The sequence below is a fragment of the Biomphalaria glabrata genome, chromosome 8 (genome assembly GCF_947242115.1).
Source record: "Biomphalaria glabrata chromosome 8, xgBioGlab47.1, whole genome shotgun sequence".
Lineage (NCBI taxonomy): Eukaryota > Metazoa > Mollusca > Gastropoda > Planorbidae > Biomphalaria > Biomphalaria glabrata.
Genome location: NC_074718.1, coordinates 6,086,244 through 6,100,906, shown reverse-complemented (window position 1 = coordinate 6,100,906; position 14,663 = coordinate 6,086,244). Strand labels below are relative to the sequence as shown.

The 14,663-nt window shown below is 34.1% G+C and overlaps 1 protein-coding gene across 1 annotated transcript; it reads left to right on the top strand.

The window, feature by feature from the left end:
* Window positions 1-3,834: 3,834 nt before the first annotated feature.
* On the top strand, window positions 3,835-14,186 carry LOC106057300 (pirin-like). Its single transcript, XM_056038901.1, has 9 exons — window positions 3,835-4,187; window positions 4,804-4,913; window positions 5,039-5,131; window positions 5,376-5,456; window positions 6,660-6,863; window positions 7,737-7,866; window positions 8,678-8,763; window positions 10,151-10,217; window positions 10,875-14,186. Exons 1-9 carry the CDS (start codon window positions 3,977-3,979, stop codon window positions 10,985-10,987), a joined length of 1,095 nt encoding a protein of 364 aa, XP_055894876.1. The 5' UTR covers window positions 3,835-3,976; the 3' UTR covers window positions 10,988-14,186.
* Window positions 14,187-14,663: the final 477 nt, after the last annotated feature.

The following is a 14,663-nucleotide window of genomic DNA, read 5'->3' as shown; positions in this document are numbered from 1 at the left end:
CCCACAGAAAAGCCCTTACCAAATACTAGAATGCGATAAGAAAACTTAAATAGACCTCTGGCGGACAACAGCTTTGTCTGCATTAGATGTGACAAAATATGTAGGTCGCAACTGGTTTTTCATAGTCATGTGAAAGACTGCACTCATCCTTTGTCTTCATAATCAAACCTTTGCCATTAATAAAGCTATAAATAGAAATAAGAAAAAAAAATGCCTTAATATCTTTTTTTTTTTTAATTCATATTTTATTTTCATTTAAAATACACACAAATTTAGGACCTTTGTAATTAAGTCACATTTCCATTAGCTTATTTTTTCATAGTCACCATCACCATCATTACTAAATATATATATATTCCCTGGGTAGTATTTTTGTGAAGGCCATTACCCTTTTCAAGTTTCAATATAAATGTTAATAATATTTATCTACAAACGTGTCATATTTATGAGGAAAGAATACAAGAGTAGGCCTACTTGTAAATGTATTTTATTTCCCATATTTTCTTATATTTAATAAGCATATAATTTGTTAAAAATTATATGCTTTTGAAATGTGAGACCCTATGCAGATACACAGTCTTACCCTTTAGTAAATCAGGCATTTCACCAATGTATTTACAAATGAGACCTCCTTCAGTTATTCTCCAGTTGATTGCCGCAGTTGCTTGTGAAGACCATGTCCGAATTTTGGCAACACAAGCAATAGCTTAGGGCCCCCAAGATATATTTAGCACTGACCAGTGGCGTAGCTACCAATGTGCGGGTGGTGCGGGCCGCACAGGGCACCAAGTGGTGAGAGGCACCAAAATTCTCCCAGCGTGTATTAATTTCCTATTTCCCTGAGCTTTTCAGTAAAAACGACAAATTGTATGGACACGAGCAAACATAAACTACTGTATTTTAAACATGAACTAACGATTTACAAACTAATCATGTCGCTATTTTGTTTCATCTCCTTGACTATTTCTTCCATACAATGTAAGCTATAGAACAGTTTGAATCTAATTTACTAGATTTATTTCGGACATACGGTACATGTTGTTACTACACTGATCAATGCTCTGTAATATCAAGAAGAAGATAGGCCAACCTTTTTTTACTTCATTGTTTAGTCCATTGGTTTAATCTAGATATTGAGTTTACAAATATATTTCTAAACTCTAGCTCTAAACAATAGTCTTAGTTTATTCATTTCTTTATTATTCTTAATAGTTTAATTTTGGAAATAATTCTATTGTAATGTCAATATTTTTTTTTTAATAAGCTAACCTTTGTTTTCTACAATGTTTTTTTTTAACTAACTAGTTAATTGTAATACTGTAACGTAAACAAAATGATGAACAATGCTCAAGACTGACTAGTCTGGCTGGCGCCTCAAAACCCTTTTAAGCTCAGACGGAGAAATCGGCATCTCTGGTTCTGTCCGGTCTGTGTAGTCTATAAGGGCCCCATCCCCAGATCTATCGGGGTCCCTCATTACCGACCCTACGGTATAGCAGAAAATGGCATCTGATGGGTAGGACTTTAGTGTAGCTGATGCCAAGTTTTGGAGTATGGCAGGTGTTAATCGCCTCTTGGTGGCTCCCTCTTGCCCTATAAGGGACATGTTTATTGGTGGGGCTGGCAATCTCCTCCACGGAGGGCAAGTACTAATTCTTCTAATAGGAATTCTATCAGTGGAGAGCCCAGATGATTTTGATACCACCATCTCCCTCCTTAAGTGTAAAGGGGCCACTCTTGTTAAGATTTCATCAGCGTTTGTTGGGCTTGTCCGAAAGGTGCCACAAATGAAGCTTAGTGCCTGTGATTGTACTCGGTCGAGTGATTCGAGGGCAGTTTTACTAGCATATACTTGAACTGTATAGCTGTACTCAATTTGTGATCTGACTGCCCCTAAGTATAATGTGCGTAGCTTGTAAGCTTTGGAACCCCACTTTGTGCTGGCCAGCTTTTTTAGTAACGCTAACTTCTCCGAGGCTTTTCTTTCAACTTCCTGGACGTGCTGGATCATTGACAACTTTCTATCCAGGGTTACCCTTAGATATTTTGGCGTGTTTTCACGTTGGAGTTGCAGCCCACCGAGTTGAAGCTCGAATGAAGCCTTAAGAATGTCGATCCCTAGGCTGAACAGGGACCAGGTCGTTTTGGCAACATATGTCTGAATCTGTCATTTGTCGCAATAAGAGGAGATGGTTTGGAGGTCTGCTTTTAATCCTGCCTGTATTTGGTCGGCTTTCTTCCCGGTTGACCAGAGAACAAGGTCATCCGCATAAAGCCATTTCTTTGACCACAGTGAGGTGCGTTTCTTAAATTTCTTAAGTCTAAAGAAGCATCGAGAAAATTTCAAGACAAGAGAACAAGGTCATCCGCATAAAGCACTTTCTTTGACCACAGTGAGGTGAGTTTCTTAAATTTCTTAAGTCTAAAGAAGCATCAAGACAATTTCAAGTCACATCATTGCCAGAGTCCACCGACTATAGGCGAGCTGTTATTGGGTATGAGTTAACTGAACAATTAAAAGCAACAAAGCAAGATGAGACGTTATCATTGAATCCAGAAAAAAAATGATTAAGCTGACATCCTGAATGATGAAAAAGAAGAAAATACTTCAATACCGCAGGTTCTAGAGACTAAAGGACAGCACACAAGCATGTCTTTAGTACATTCCTCAAAAATTCATACTGAAGAAGCTGAACCATCAGACAGTGTAAACAATACAGAAAGCAGGATAATAAACTCTAGACTGATCGACACTGGAGATTGGCCTGATGTCATCACAGATAATATTCGCATACACCTTCTCACTCAAGGATCTGAAACAATTCAGCGTATGGACAGTCAATTCAGAGAGGCGTATAGACATCAAGAATAAGCAAAAGAAAAGGCTAGAAAGCTTTCAAAGGCTTGTTTTTTTTCCGGCAAATTTCAAACGGCGAGAAAGTTCTTAGAAAGTGGATGTGTTATTCGCCAAAAAAAAAGAATCCTTATTTTGCTTCCTTTGCATACTCTTCTCAACAAGATCAAGTACCAAATCTTCATTTAAATCCAAAGATGGATTCAATGAGTGGTGGAGGTTATCCCCAAAAATAGAAAAACATGAGACCAGCAGAGCTCACATTCAGTCATCGCTTGTTTGGAGGGAACTTGAGGTTCGCCTGAGAGTAGGGAACAATATGGACAACAAGGCCCAAGATTTGATTATACAAGAGACGAAAACCTGGACAGTTAGTAAAATTACTATCAAAGTACGATCCACTCATGAGGGAGCATGTGCTTCGAACTAACCTTTGTTCCAGACCGAATACATACATGTCTCCACAAATACAAAATGCATTTATTACAATATTGGGGGATCACGCTAAAAAAACAAATCATACAGCAAGTAAAACAAGCCAAATATTTCTCTATTATTTTTGACAGTACACCTGACATCTTAAAGCTGGATCAAATTTCCCAAATTTTACCGTACGTTGTCATGGATAATGACGGAGTGCAGGTTCGTGAGTCTTTTGTTGACTTCATCAATTTTTTTGTCAATTTTTTTAGAATACTTGTATAAATCTGTATGATATGCTTGCCTTCCACTGGAAGACAAACAACTTTCGGCGAGTATAAATAGAGCTTTTCGATTTCTAGATGTTTGCTATTAGACTTTTCAAAGCTTGTAATTCACTTCGAAAAAGCCGAACACACAACAGTCACAACTTGAACATAGGAAACGTAAATAAACACTCGCAGCTACGCAACTTCTTTTTTTTTTTTTTTTAGAGGGATGTAACCCATACTAATCTTGGTAATTTTTGAGTTACGCACCTTTGAAGTCTATTTTTAAATCTGCATATGTCATCAAGTAGCTTGTCAACAATTACAAAGCATTTTTTTTTAGAATACTTGTATAAATCTGTATGATATGTTTGCCTTCCACTGGAAAACAAACAACTTTCGGCGAGTATAAATAGAGCTTTTCGATGTCTAGATGTTTGCTAGTAGACTTTTCAAAGCTTGTAATTCACTTCGAAAAAGCCGAACACACAACAGTCACAACTTGAACTTGCTACCTGCATTAATTAACAGTGAATGTGAACGCATTAATTTGATTAATCGAATTTCAATTGGAAATACAAAAGTATTTTTCACAGTTCTAGCAACACTTTTCTCTACTTGTCAAGACAACGTGGAAGACAGCTGTAAGTAGACGTCATAGTAGGTTATAATACTTACTCGAATCAGATGCATGATTTAGATTACAGTCTACAGATTACTATAACTATAGATATTAGATATAGAATGTAGGCCCTATACTAGATCCTATCTATAGTGTCTATAGGCTTTTATAGGCCAATATTATATACATGATACATCGATATATAGACTAGAATCTAATCAGTGCTTTTTTTGTAACTAAATAGGTGCCGATACTCAGTGATGAATTGCCTAACTTTTAACTATTAATAAATTAATATTAATAAAACGTTAGAATACAAGAAAAGTAAAAATATTTTCCCGACATTGAAAAAGGTGCCTGTACATTACAAAAACAAAGCACTGCAAGTAATTATAGATATACTATCATACTCATCATTTAGTAATAATAGATCTACATCTATATTATATACTTTCTATGTATAGTACAGTATAGATATCTAGATCATTAGATGAAGCTCTTATAGCTAGATCTGGATTTGCGGATGTAAGATTAAAATGTTAGATCTATAGATTATATTATAGTACATAGAGTCAAGATGTTGTTAAAGTATGCCCATCATAATGAAGCTTGGTTTTTACTCTCTTGTTTCTTTATAGATCTAGTCAAAGGACCAGCAATGTCTCGCACCGTCAACTTGGCATTTGAAAGTGTTGAACAAAGTGAAGGTGCTGGGGCGAGAGTTCGAAGAAGTATCGGTCGCTCAGAGGTTCAATTTTAATTAATACTAAATAACTACCAATAATAATTATGTTTTATAAATGTATTCTAAAACTCAAGTTAATCAAATTTAGATGCCTATGCATAATTAATTGAATTTTTTTTCTTCCTCAGTTACGCAATTTTGACCCTTTTCTAATGCTTGATGAATTCTCAGTCAAGGCTCCAGCGGGATTCCCTGACCATCCTCATCGTGGCTTTGAAACTGTAAGTTTTACTCATAAATATTTTTTTCGTAGAAAAAATAATTTTTGTTGTACAGATCTCTTGACTGTATTACTTAAGAGCTCAGGTAATCATACCATATTTTGGAACAGAGCTGCATTAGTTAAAAAAACAAACAGATATAAAAGTTCATTTAAAAAAGGCAATGTAGAGATTATTACAATGAAATTGTTTGTTTAAACATTCATAGGGTCCTTTGTTTTTTTTTTATTTCTTTTGTCTCTAGGTAACTTACATGCTAGAAGGGGAGACGAACCATGAAGATTTTTTAGGACACAAAGGAACAATCAAAGCTGGAGATTTACAGGTGTGGTATTTACAATTGTTATGAATATGATTTACTGTATCTATTATCATCTTATGTTCACATGTGCTTGTAACTCATACATGAGAATGTGTTCGCAAAATGTTATTCAGTGTATACTAGATGGACATGTTTTATTTGCTTATAACAACATTATAATTAAATCTCGATCTTGTTTCACTCTATACAAAGTTCCTCTTTCTATTCTGATGTTGTTTTGAGGTCGTTGCGGAGGGAGACAAAATGCTCACCATTCAAAAGCTTTGGCTATAACATAATTGACAGGAAGGCATTTCTTGGATATGATGCCAAACACTGTTGTATAGGCTTGACTTAACATTTCACCCAAAATAAAAAAGATACAGGTGGATCCATAATGCTGGCTATTAAGTGGTTAACATGTCCTTCTTTTTCTGTTGCTTTCTTGTCCCATAGGATGGTAAAACTGAATTTTTTCCCAAAATATTGGCCTCCTTCAGTCATGAAGTATGAATTATCTCATAACGAGATGAATGCCTTGGCATTGGCTATGGTCAGAACGATGTCACCCACACAGCAGTTCCCCCACTCCATGTAGCTGATGTGTCGAAAGGAACGGCAAGCGCTGATACAGTTTGTATCAGCTGCGTCACAGACTCTGTTAGGGTGTAACTTTTTTTGACCACCAATGCCTTTCCCTTGTTTGGGAATAGCTGCAAGGCTGTAGAGATTTTAATTGAGTTTTCCTTCTCTTGGTGGGTAGCCAGACAAGGTTAATGAGTTCCTCCTACCTGAAGAGTACTGGTTTAGGCACCTGTTACTTGCATTTGGACCTTGTCCTGTTTGTGATAACAGTTTCTCCAGACTCAATAGCTTAGCCACAGATAAAGGCCAGGAGAAGAACTTGTCAGAAGCTTTTTGAGACAAATGCAATTGTAAGCATTTTATATATAAGTAGTGGAGTGTTTATATCCATTACTGCTTCCGGCAATAACAGCCTTATGGAACCATGAACAAACAAAAGTAAACTTGTGTGATAGAATTTCTTTTAAGGGATGTAACAGATAAGCACTTGATAAAGATAGCTGTATTTGACTATAGATCTATATCTTATTAACTTTTCTTACCAAAATAAATATAGTTGAGCCTTTTCCCCACAAAAAATGATTCTTGTATAACAAATTAGTTGAATAGATTTTTAAATTTTATTTCCTTAACAACTTGCAGTGGATGACTGCTGGTAGAGGTATTGTTCACTGTGAGATGCCTGGGAAGGATTTGGCCAAGGGCTTACAACTCTGGATCAACCTCAGAAAAACTGATAAAATGATTGCCCCTGCCTATCAGGAGCTGTTGGATAAAGATATTCCCAAGGGAGAGAAGAATGGTGTTCAGGTGAAGGTCATTGCTGGAGAAGCTTTTGGTATCAAAGTGAGTAATTGTTTTTATAATATCAAACTTTGTTCAGACTATTTCATTAGTTTTATAACCAACAATAATTTTCCACCCATTGAATATTGAATCAATGATACACACTTGCTGAAATGTGTTAATAACTTGTGAATGGGGTTTGTAAGAATAAAGAGTTTACTTAGGCTGAACAAAATGTGTGAATGGGGTACAATTGTGATGCTGTGCTAGTCAAAGGTCATCATCATCTTCAAACTCCATTTGACTGTGGGCTTGAGATGCTCAAATTCTCTCTTGCAAAAGCCCTGGACAGAAACCCTGCTGTCTTGCGTAGTGCATACAGATCACCATACAGGTTGAGAATTTTTGGTTTCCCAGACCTGTCGAGACGGAGATCAGCAAGTCTGGGGCAGTTAGTGAACTATAGAGCTGACCATATATTTTTAAAGCTGCTTTTATTTCCTTTAAAAAAAATAGTCCAAATGATAAATCTTCCCAGTTATGGCTCTTTGAATATTCTAAAACATTTCTTCAAATTTTTTTTTTAGTCATTTTTATTAGTTAAAATTTTAACTGTTTTTAGTCATTGGCTTTCTTGGCCACTTGAAGCAACCCATTTAATATGAATAAGAGTTGTTAGATTTCTTAACCAAAATTTATTTTGAGTTGAGAACCTTATTATTATTTTTAAAAATTGAAAAATCAGATTAAATAATATTTTTTTTTGTTTAGCTTATTTACTTATAGCTAGATATTAGCACTGTGCACTTTTTGTTTTTCTAGTAGGCTGTCAACAATAATCTGGTTAAAAAGTATTAGTCATATCATTTTACATTATCATAGATGTTCATAAAATGTACCACATGAACACAACTTTTTTTTTCTTTTGTTCAGTCACCAGTTTACACCAGGACACCTGCCTATTATCTTGATTTTAAAATGTCACCTGGGTCCCAGTTGGATCAGCCTATACCTAAAGACTGGAACACATTTGTTTATATTTTGTCTGGAGAAGCTTGGTTTGGTAAGTAGATAAGTTTTATCAGTACACTTGCATTGAACCGTTCATTATTTTAACATATATGTAAGAAACATTTGTACAATGTTTTTTTTTGAGTTTGAAAATGGCATGAAAAGTAAATTTCACATATAAATAGAATATTTGCTTACCTTATATTATTAGATCAACAGATTTATACTGAAAAATTATATGAATTCAGTTTTGAAATATTTGATTACTTATGGCATTCTTGTTACCAATGATGTAGAAGGATTTCTGGATGTGTTTGTAACAGTTAGAAATAAGATATTTTTGTCTATAAATAAAGTCATGAGTTGTGCATAATTATTTAATACTTTAATCAGACTTTTGATTTGACTCTCAATGATTTAAGTCTACAATAGCATAACTATTGATTTTTAGAAGCTCTAGAGAGTATGAGCGCAAGCATTTAAAAAAATTGCTTTCTTATTTTTCATTGTTTTATTCTTGCTATCTATATAAATAAGATGAATTTTGACAAAGTTTCTTGTTTTGAATGACTTTATTTTGTCATGAAGGATGTTGCCAGTGATACACAATTTTCCTAGTTTTAAAATAGAAGTACATACTAGCCAACTTCATTAATTTATGCTGGGGCAGTAACTGTTAGCCATTGAAGCAGAAGACTGCATTTCATCATCTGCCACTATTGATCACAGTGTCTGAAGGGGATATCTTTAGTCTATTTTAGTTATGTTACTACTACTGGTCCAGAGATAATGTATAATCATTAGATTTCTGTCACCACTGATCTTTCTTTGAATAATTGTTTTGTTTTTTAATTGACACGTAGGTCCTGAAGAGAAAAGTCAACTATGTAAGGCTCATCACACCATTACATTCAACACTGATGGTGACTCTGTCCATGTACATAACAAGGTAATTCTACTTGAACTGAACCAAATATTTCTTTATCTCATGAGTAATGATCAGCTCATTACTTAATTGTGTGTTACGAGTTTATTAAATATTTAACAACTCTTTCATTGCTATCCACTTAAAAATAAGAATAACTTTTAACATTGGTTGAAAAAAGTAAGGTCCCTGTAACAGTTACAAATGAAGAAAATGCATACAATTTTTAGTGATGATACATTTACATTACATTAAGTTGCAGCACTATTGGGAAATATTTACTAAAACTATTCCCTTACTTTGAGGATATTCTAAAAATATATTTCAATTCTACTAAAAATCTGTAGTCCCTGAAAAGATATATAGTTTGCTTTGTAAACTCAAGAAAACATTAAGAAACTGGAACAGACACAAAATAGAGCAGTGAGATTCATAACAAACAAATATTCATATTTGACTAGAATACCACCTTTAGTAAAATCACTAAATTTAGAAAGCCTTCAGGACAGAAGGCTCAAAAGTAAAGTAACAATTATACATAAAACACTGAACCATAATCTTCAAATACAAAAACTAAATCTAATAAAATACTCAGAAGGAACAAGGATAAAGGCACATTCCTCATTCCATTTACTAGGACAAATTTGTACAAATGCTCCTTCTTCCCTAGCACTATTAGAGCATGGAATGGGTTGCCTGAGCCAGCCAGGAAAACCAATGACTTGGCAGAATTTAAGTCATTGGTTAATATGCATGACTAAAGGCATGACGCGTAGGACGTTATCATCATCTTTTTTTAAGTAACATCTGTATTTAATATGATAAGATAAAATCTCAAAGATTTTAAGTTATTTAAAATTAGCTTTTAGAAATTGATTTCTAGATACGAATAGAGAAAGAAAATAACTAAATGGTCACAAGATGGCCTTAATAATGCAGATGTGCCACTAATTATTAAACTAATTCTATTAGAAAATAAAAAGTAATGAGATTATTATTCACTATTATGGTGTCAAAGTGTCAGAGTCCTGACTTTGCAGCACTCATAGTTCTCATTCACTGTCGTTTTCATAAATAGAGTTAGAAGCTTTTAGGGCTGAACAAATTCTGAATATATATGGCATGTTCTATTATTATAGGTTACATTTTTTGTCACATCTGTTCAGTGTAGTATTCTATAATTTTTATAAAATATTTAGTCATAATTTCCTAATCCATACCTCCTTCAGGGCTGCATGTGTTAATGAAGAGCTCTGTTTGACCATTGGATATTGACAGCGTCCAGTGTATATTACGTGGTATAGAAGCCACTTAGTGATCTAAACAAAACCTTATTTTAGAGCTTTTGGTTATTATTAATGTTTTCCAACATATCCAGACACTTAGCTAAAATACTGTTATTTTATTACAGAGCGGGCAACCATGTCACTTTGTAGTCATTTCTGGACAGCCAATCAGAGAGCCTGTTGTACAACATGGTAAGAAGAATTGCATGCTCTCCCCTCCCTTTACACACATTGAAAGTTACAGGCTGCATGATACAGAACTATGAACTGCTTTAGTAGAATACATCAGGGGAAGAACATGTTCATGGGTAGTGGATTTAAACTGTCAATCATGTGGCAGATACAAAGACCACCAACCTTTGATTTCCATCTATAAAATGTTGGTTATTATAAAAGCTATGTGCACTTTGGGATAATGTTTTAAAAAATCCAAGCCTTTACAGGATTTTGTTACATAGCCTCACACTGAACTGCTCTTCAACCTTGCCCATGATGCAATATGAATCACAAGAGCAGTTGTATTATAATTAGCTGATGAGTAGCAAAAGAGAGTTATCTTCCTTTTGTAAAACAAATGCATGATTCTTGTTGGTTGGTTCTCAAGACTTATAGGTTAATGACTCAATCTTCTTCAAGCTGTTCTGGGTTCTGGGTCTAACATTATGCAGACACATTTAATCACCACACAATTAAAATATAAGATTGATATAAAAAAAAATGTATACATCTTCCAAAGGGGTAACTATGAGGGCTTGAAAATTTAGATTCTTTAAATTCTTAAACTCTTTAATGCTATGCAAGAAATCAGAAGTTCCATCATATTATGCTATAAACTTTTTACATGTTCAGGTCCATTTGTGATGACAACACAAGAAGAAATTAGACAGGCTTTCAATGACTACAGAAGCAGTAAAAATGGATTTGAAAATGCAGCGACCTGGAACTCTGAATATACTAGATAATAAACATGTTTCAATAAAATTAATATTTTGTTTTTGTGTTACAACTTTAATAGTTGCTTGTTATAACTTGTTAGATAGATCTTACCAGGGATAGATCACTTTTGGCTCCATTTAGAATTGTCTAACTTGTTAACTTAGTTTTAAAATATATATATATTACTGTTCAAATATATATATGTAACACAGGTCTATTTTATACTGAAGGTTCTAGTGAAACTTACTGTTGTGATTAATATTATTATACAGCCTTTTCATTTGGCCAAGTATAAAAACAGACCAGCTAGTTTATCAATGCACAGATTTAATCTTTTTCCTCATGACATCTTTTATTTATTTATTTTTTTTTGGAGTGAATGTTTCAAACTTCAATCTAATATTAGTTATCATTACAAACTTCAATCTTATGTGGTGAGCCATTGTTACAAACTTCAATCTAATGTGAGCCATTGTTACAAACTTTAATCTAATGTGATCCATTTTTTCAAACTTCAATCTTATGTGAGCCATTGTTTCAAACTTCAATCTTATGTGAGCCATTGTTACAAACTTCAATCTTATGTGGTGAGCCATTGTTTCAAACTTCAATCTAATGTGAGCCATTGTTACAAACTTCAATCTAATGTGAGCCATTGTTACAAACTTCAATCTTATGTGAGCCATTGTTACAAACTTTAATCTAATGTGAGCCATTGTTACAAACTTCAATCTAATGTGAGCCATTTTTACAAACTTCAGTCTTATGTGAGCCATTGTTACAAACTTTAATCTAATGTGAGCCATTGTTACAAACTTCAATCTAATGTGAGCCATATGGCAGTTATTAATTTTTCTGAATGAGTAACTGCATATAAGTGTGTATTTGCCTAAGCTAAGTAGAAAGTCTTAGTTCATTGTTTTGTCTATGTAGGTTAGGGTTATCTGCACTATTTAAGGCGTATCTTATAACTGACTTTTAATTGACATGTGATGTGCTTCCATGTCTTATGAAATACAGACGCTACTGCAAAAAAAAAAAAAAGATGATTATGTCTTATGCGTCCAGTCATGCATGTTAATCATTGACTTAAATTTGGCCAAGTCATTGGTTTTCCTGGCTGACTCAGTCAACACATTCCATGCTCTAATAACAATAAATATTTTGTGTAGACATTTTAAAAAATCTATTGCCAGGTTTAAGAGCAAAAATAAATTAATAAATAATTAGTGTGTGTGTTTGTGATCTCTCTGAATGAGTGTGTTCTAATGCAATGCTTGCTTACTTTATATTAAGTTTCTAATTAAGTTCAATATATTCAATTTGTTCAAAAGTAAAGTTTCCCTTTCAAACCTTGGGATCTATGGGGCAGATGATGTTTATGGCCAACTGTTAACCAGCAGGTTTTCATGTGACCAGCACAATGATTTTTTTACTTTCCCCAACTAAAGTCAGGCACCCATTAGAGTTGGGTGGACTCAGGGGGCACCCTAAAAATTCCAAAATTCAAAATCCCAGATTTCACTGAGATTTGAACTCAGAACCCCAGGTTCAGAAGCCAACCGCTTAACAACTCAGCCACAGCGCCCTCTCATTTTTTACAAGTTTCATGATAATGTTGTATTTTTTAAATTATGAGCTCAAATAGAGTAATTTATTCATTTTTTTTTTAAATTCTGTGATGGTTAAAAAAAAAAGTTTTACAATGCACAAACTATATCCCGAGTATTTTATACCAATTTTATGTTCAACTTATTTTGAGAAATTCCTTTTGTTTTTTTTCTGTCATTTATATTTAACTACATGTATTAGGTGTGGGTGATAGTTCAAATAAGTGGTAGTGAATTTTCAAGGGTTTTTCTTCTTTACCATTACTTAAAGGGAAAAACTGTTACAAAAATTACTTGGACCTATTGGAAAGAGACTTTTTCTTGATATTTCATTATTACATTACTGCATAATGCTGTGTATGTTGACCTCTGTTCAAGATGTAGTGTATATTATAGATGTAACTATAGTGTGGGACAAATAATTGGTCTACTACATTCAATAGAATGAATTTTACATTAGACCAAGCAAAGTTAAGTTTCCTAATTGAAACCTAGATTTTTTAAAAAAGTCAAGTTCCCCTTTCAGACCTTGTGGTCTATAGGGCAGATGATAATAAAGGTCATCTGTCTCTGTGGCCTACGGTTAACAAGGGTGTCATGTGGCCAGCACAACCAACCGCCTTTACTTTTACCCAACTAATCTACTAATCTTATGTACCCATTAGAGCTGGGTGGACTCGGAGGTGCCCAAAGATCCTGAAATTAAAATCCTAGTCTTCACCAGGATTCAAACCCCGGACCTCGGTTCGGAAGACAAGCGCTTTACCGCTCTGCCACCGCGCCTAGATCTAGTAAGCTGCTTAATTAGTTTTGTTTCATTTGTAACACTGCACAGAATATAAAGAAGAAACATTTGTTCACAAGTTTTTGTCACTGAAAATTCAACTGTTTCAACGTTTGAGTCACTTGAAAAAAAAAATCTTTAAATATCTCATATGCCCCCCCCCCCAAAAACGATGAATTCATTTGATCTTAGTAAAGAATGTGTGTCCATTGATAATATAATTAAATATGTGTTTGTTTTTTTCTTAAATATTGTATGTTGGCAAGTGTATTTTTTGTTTTGTTTAATAACATAACATCATCATTTAATAGTTTGTATTTTTAATGTCTGAATATACATCTAGTGTAGATTCTTTTTCTTTCCTATTCTGTGTTATCAACTCATGTTGCTGGGTTCATAGCTAAGTCTGAACAAATAGTGAAATGTCAGAAACTCTGAGCACTGCTTCAATTTTCCTGGACATCTGTAGCACTACAGTGATTAGTCATTGTACTGGCCACACACTCTCATGTTTCTTTATTTATACAGAAACTTTACTAACAATAAATGTGTAAAAAAAAAAGTTTAATGACAATAATTGTACTGTGTGTATATATAGTCATACATTTAATCAAAAATATGTTTTCATAAATGTTGACATATTTGTATAGGCTACTTCTGTGAGTGTGTGTGTGTAAATTGTATATATTTTGTGATTTTGAATTATTATTATTTTATTTCCAATTAAATATGAAGATAATATACACAAATTCAGTGTAAATAGATTCTGTTTGTTGTATTGTTGTTTTCTATATTAGGCAACAAGGTTAATAAAAAATATGTTAAGTCAAAGTGTTGATGTCTTTAAAATGTATTTTTGTGTTTGGTTCTGCTTCTATGTATCTTATAGAGATTATACTATTAAAGTTAAAAGTATTCAGTTAGAAATGAACTACAGTTCTTACAAACTCTACAGAGTTATATATATATTGGGGTGTATGGGGTATCTAGGAGGAGTAGCACCTCCAGTGGAAATTTAAGGCAGTCGTACCCTCTTCTTGAGGGTAGCTTGGCTCGACACTCTTGGTCCCCACTCAGTACCCAATTCTCACCTGTGGCTCCCAAAAGCTGTAGCATGCGCAACGGCCACACCCCGGAAACGGCTTTGACTGGCCGGCTAAACCAGGTAGAGGGTATCTGACGTGTCTGTGACACTCAGTACACTGAGGTTCTGTCAAACCTAGCATGTGAAGTCTGGACTTTGCGTGACACTCAGTACACTGAGGTTCTGTCAAACCTAGCATGTGAAGCATGGACTTGGCACTAGGG

Excerpts from the sequence above, each read along its gene's own strand:
- LOC106057300 (XM_056038901.1), top strand. The coding sequence starts at position 3,977 with ATGTTTGCTAGTAGACTTTTCAAAGCTTGTAATTCACTTCGAAAAAGC. Across the intron at positions 4,188-4,803 it reads AGACAACGTGGAAGACAGCT|ATCTAGTCAAAGGACCAGCA; the intron begins GTAAGTAGACGT and ends GTTTCTTTATAG. Across the intron at positions 5,132-5,375 it reads CTCATCGTGGCTTTGAAACT|GTAACTTACATGCTAGAAGG; the intron begins GTAAGTTTTACT and ends TTTTGTCTCTAG.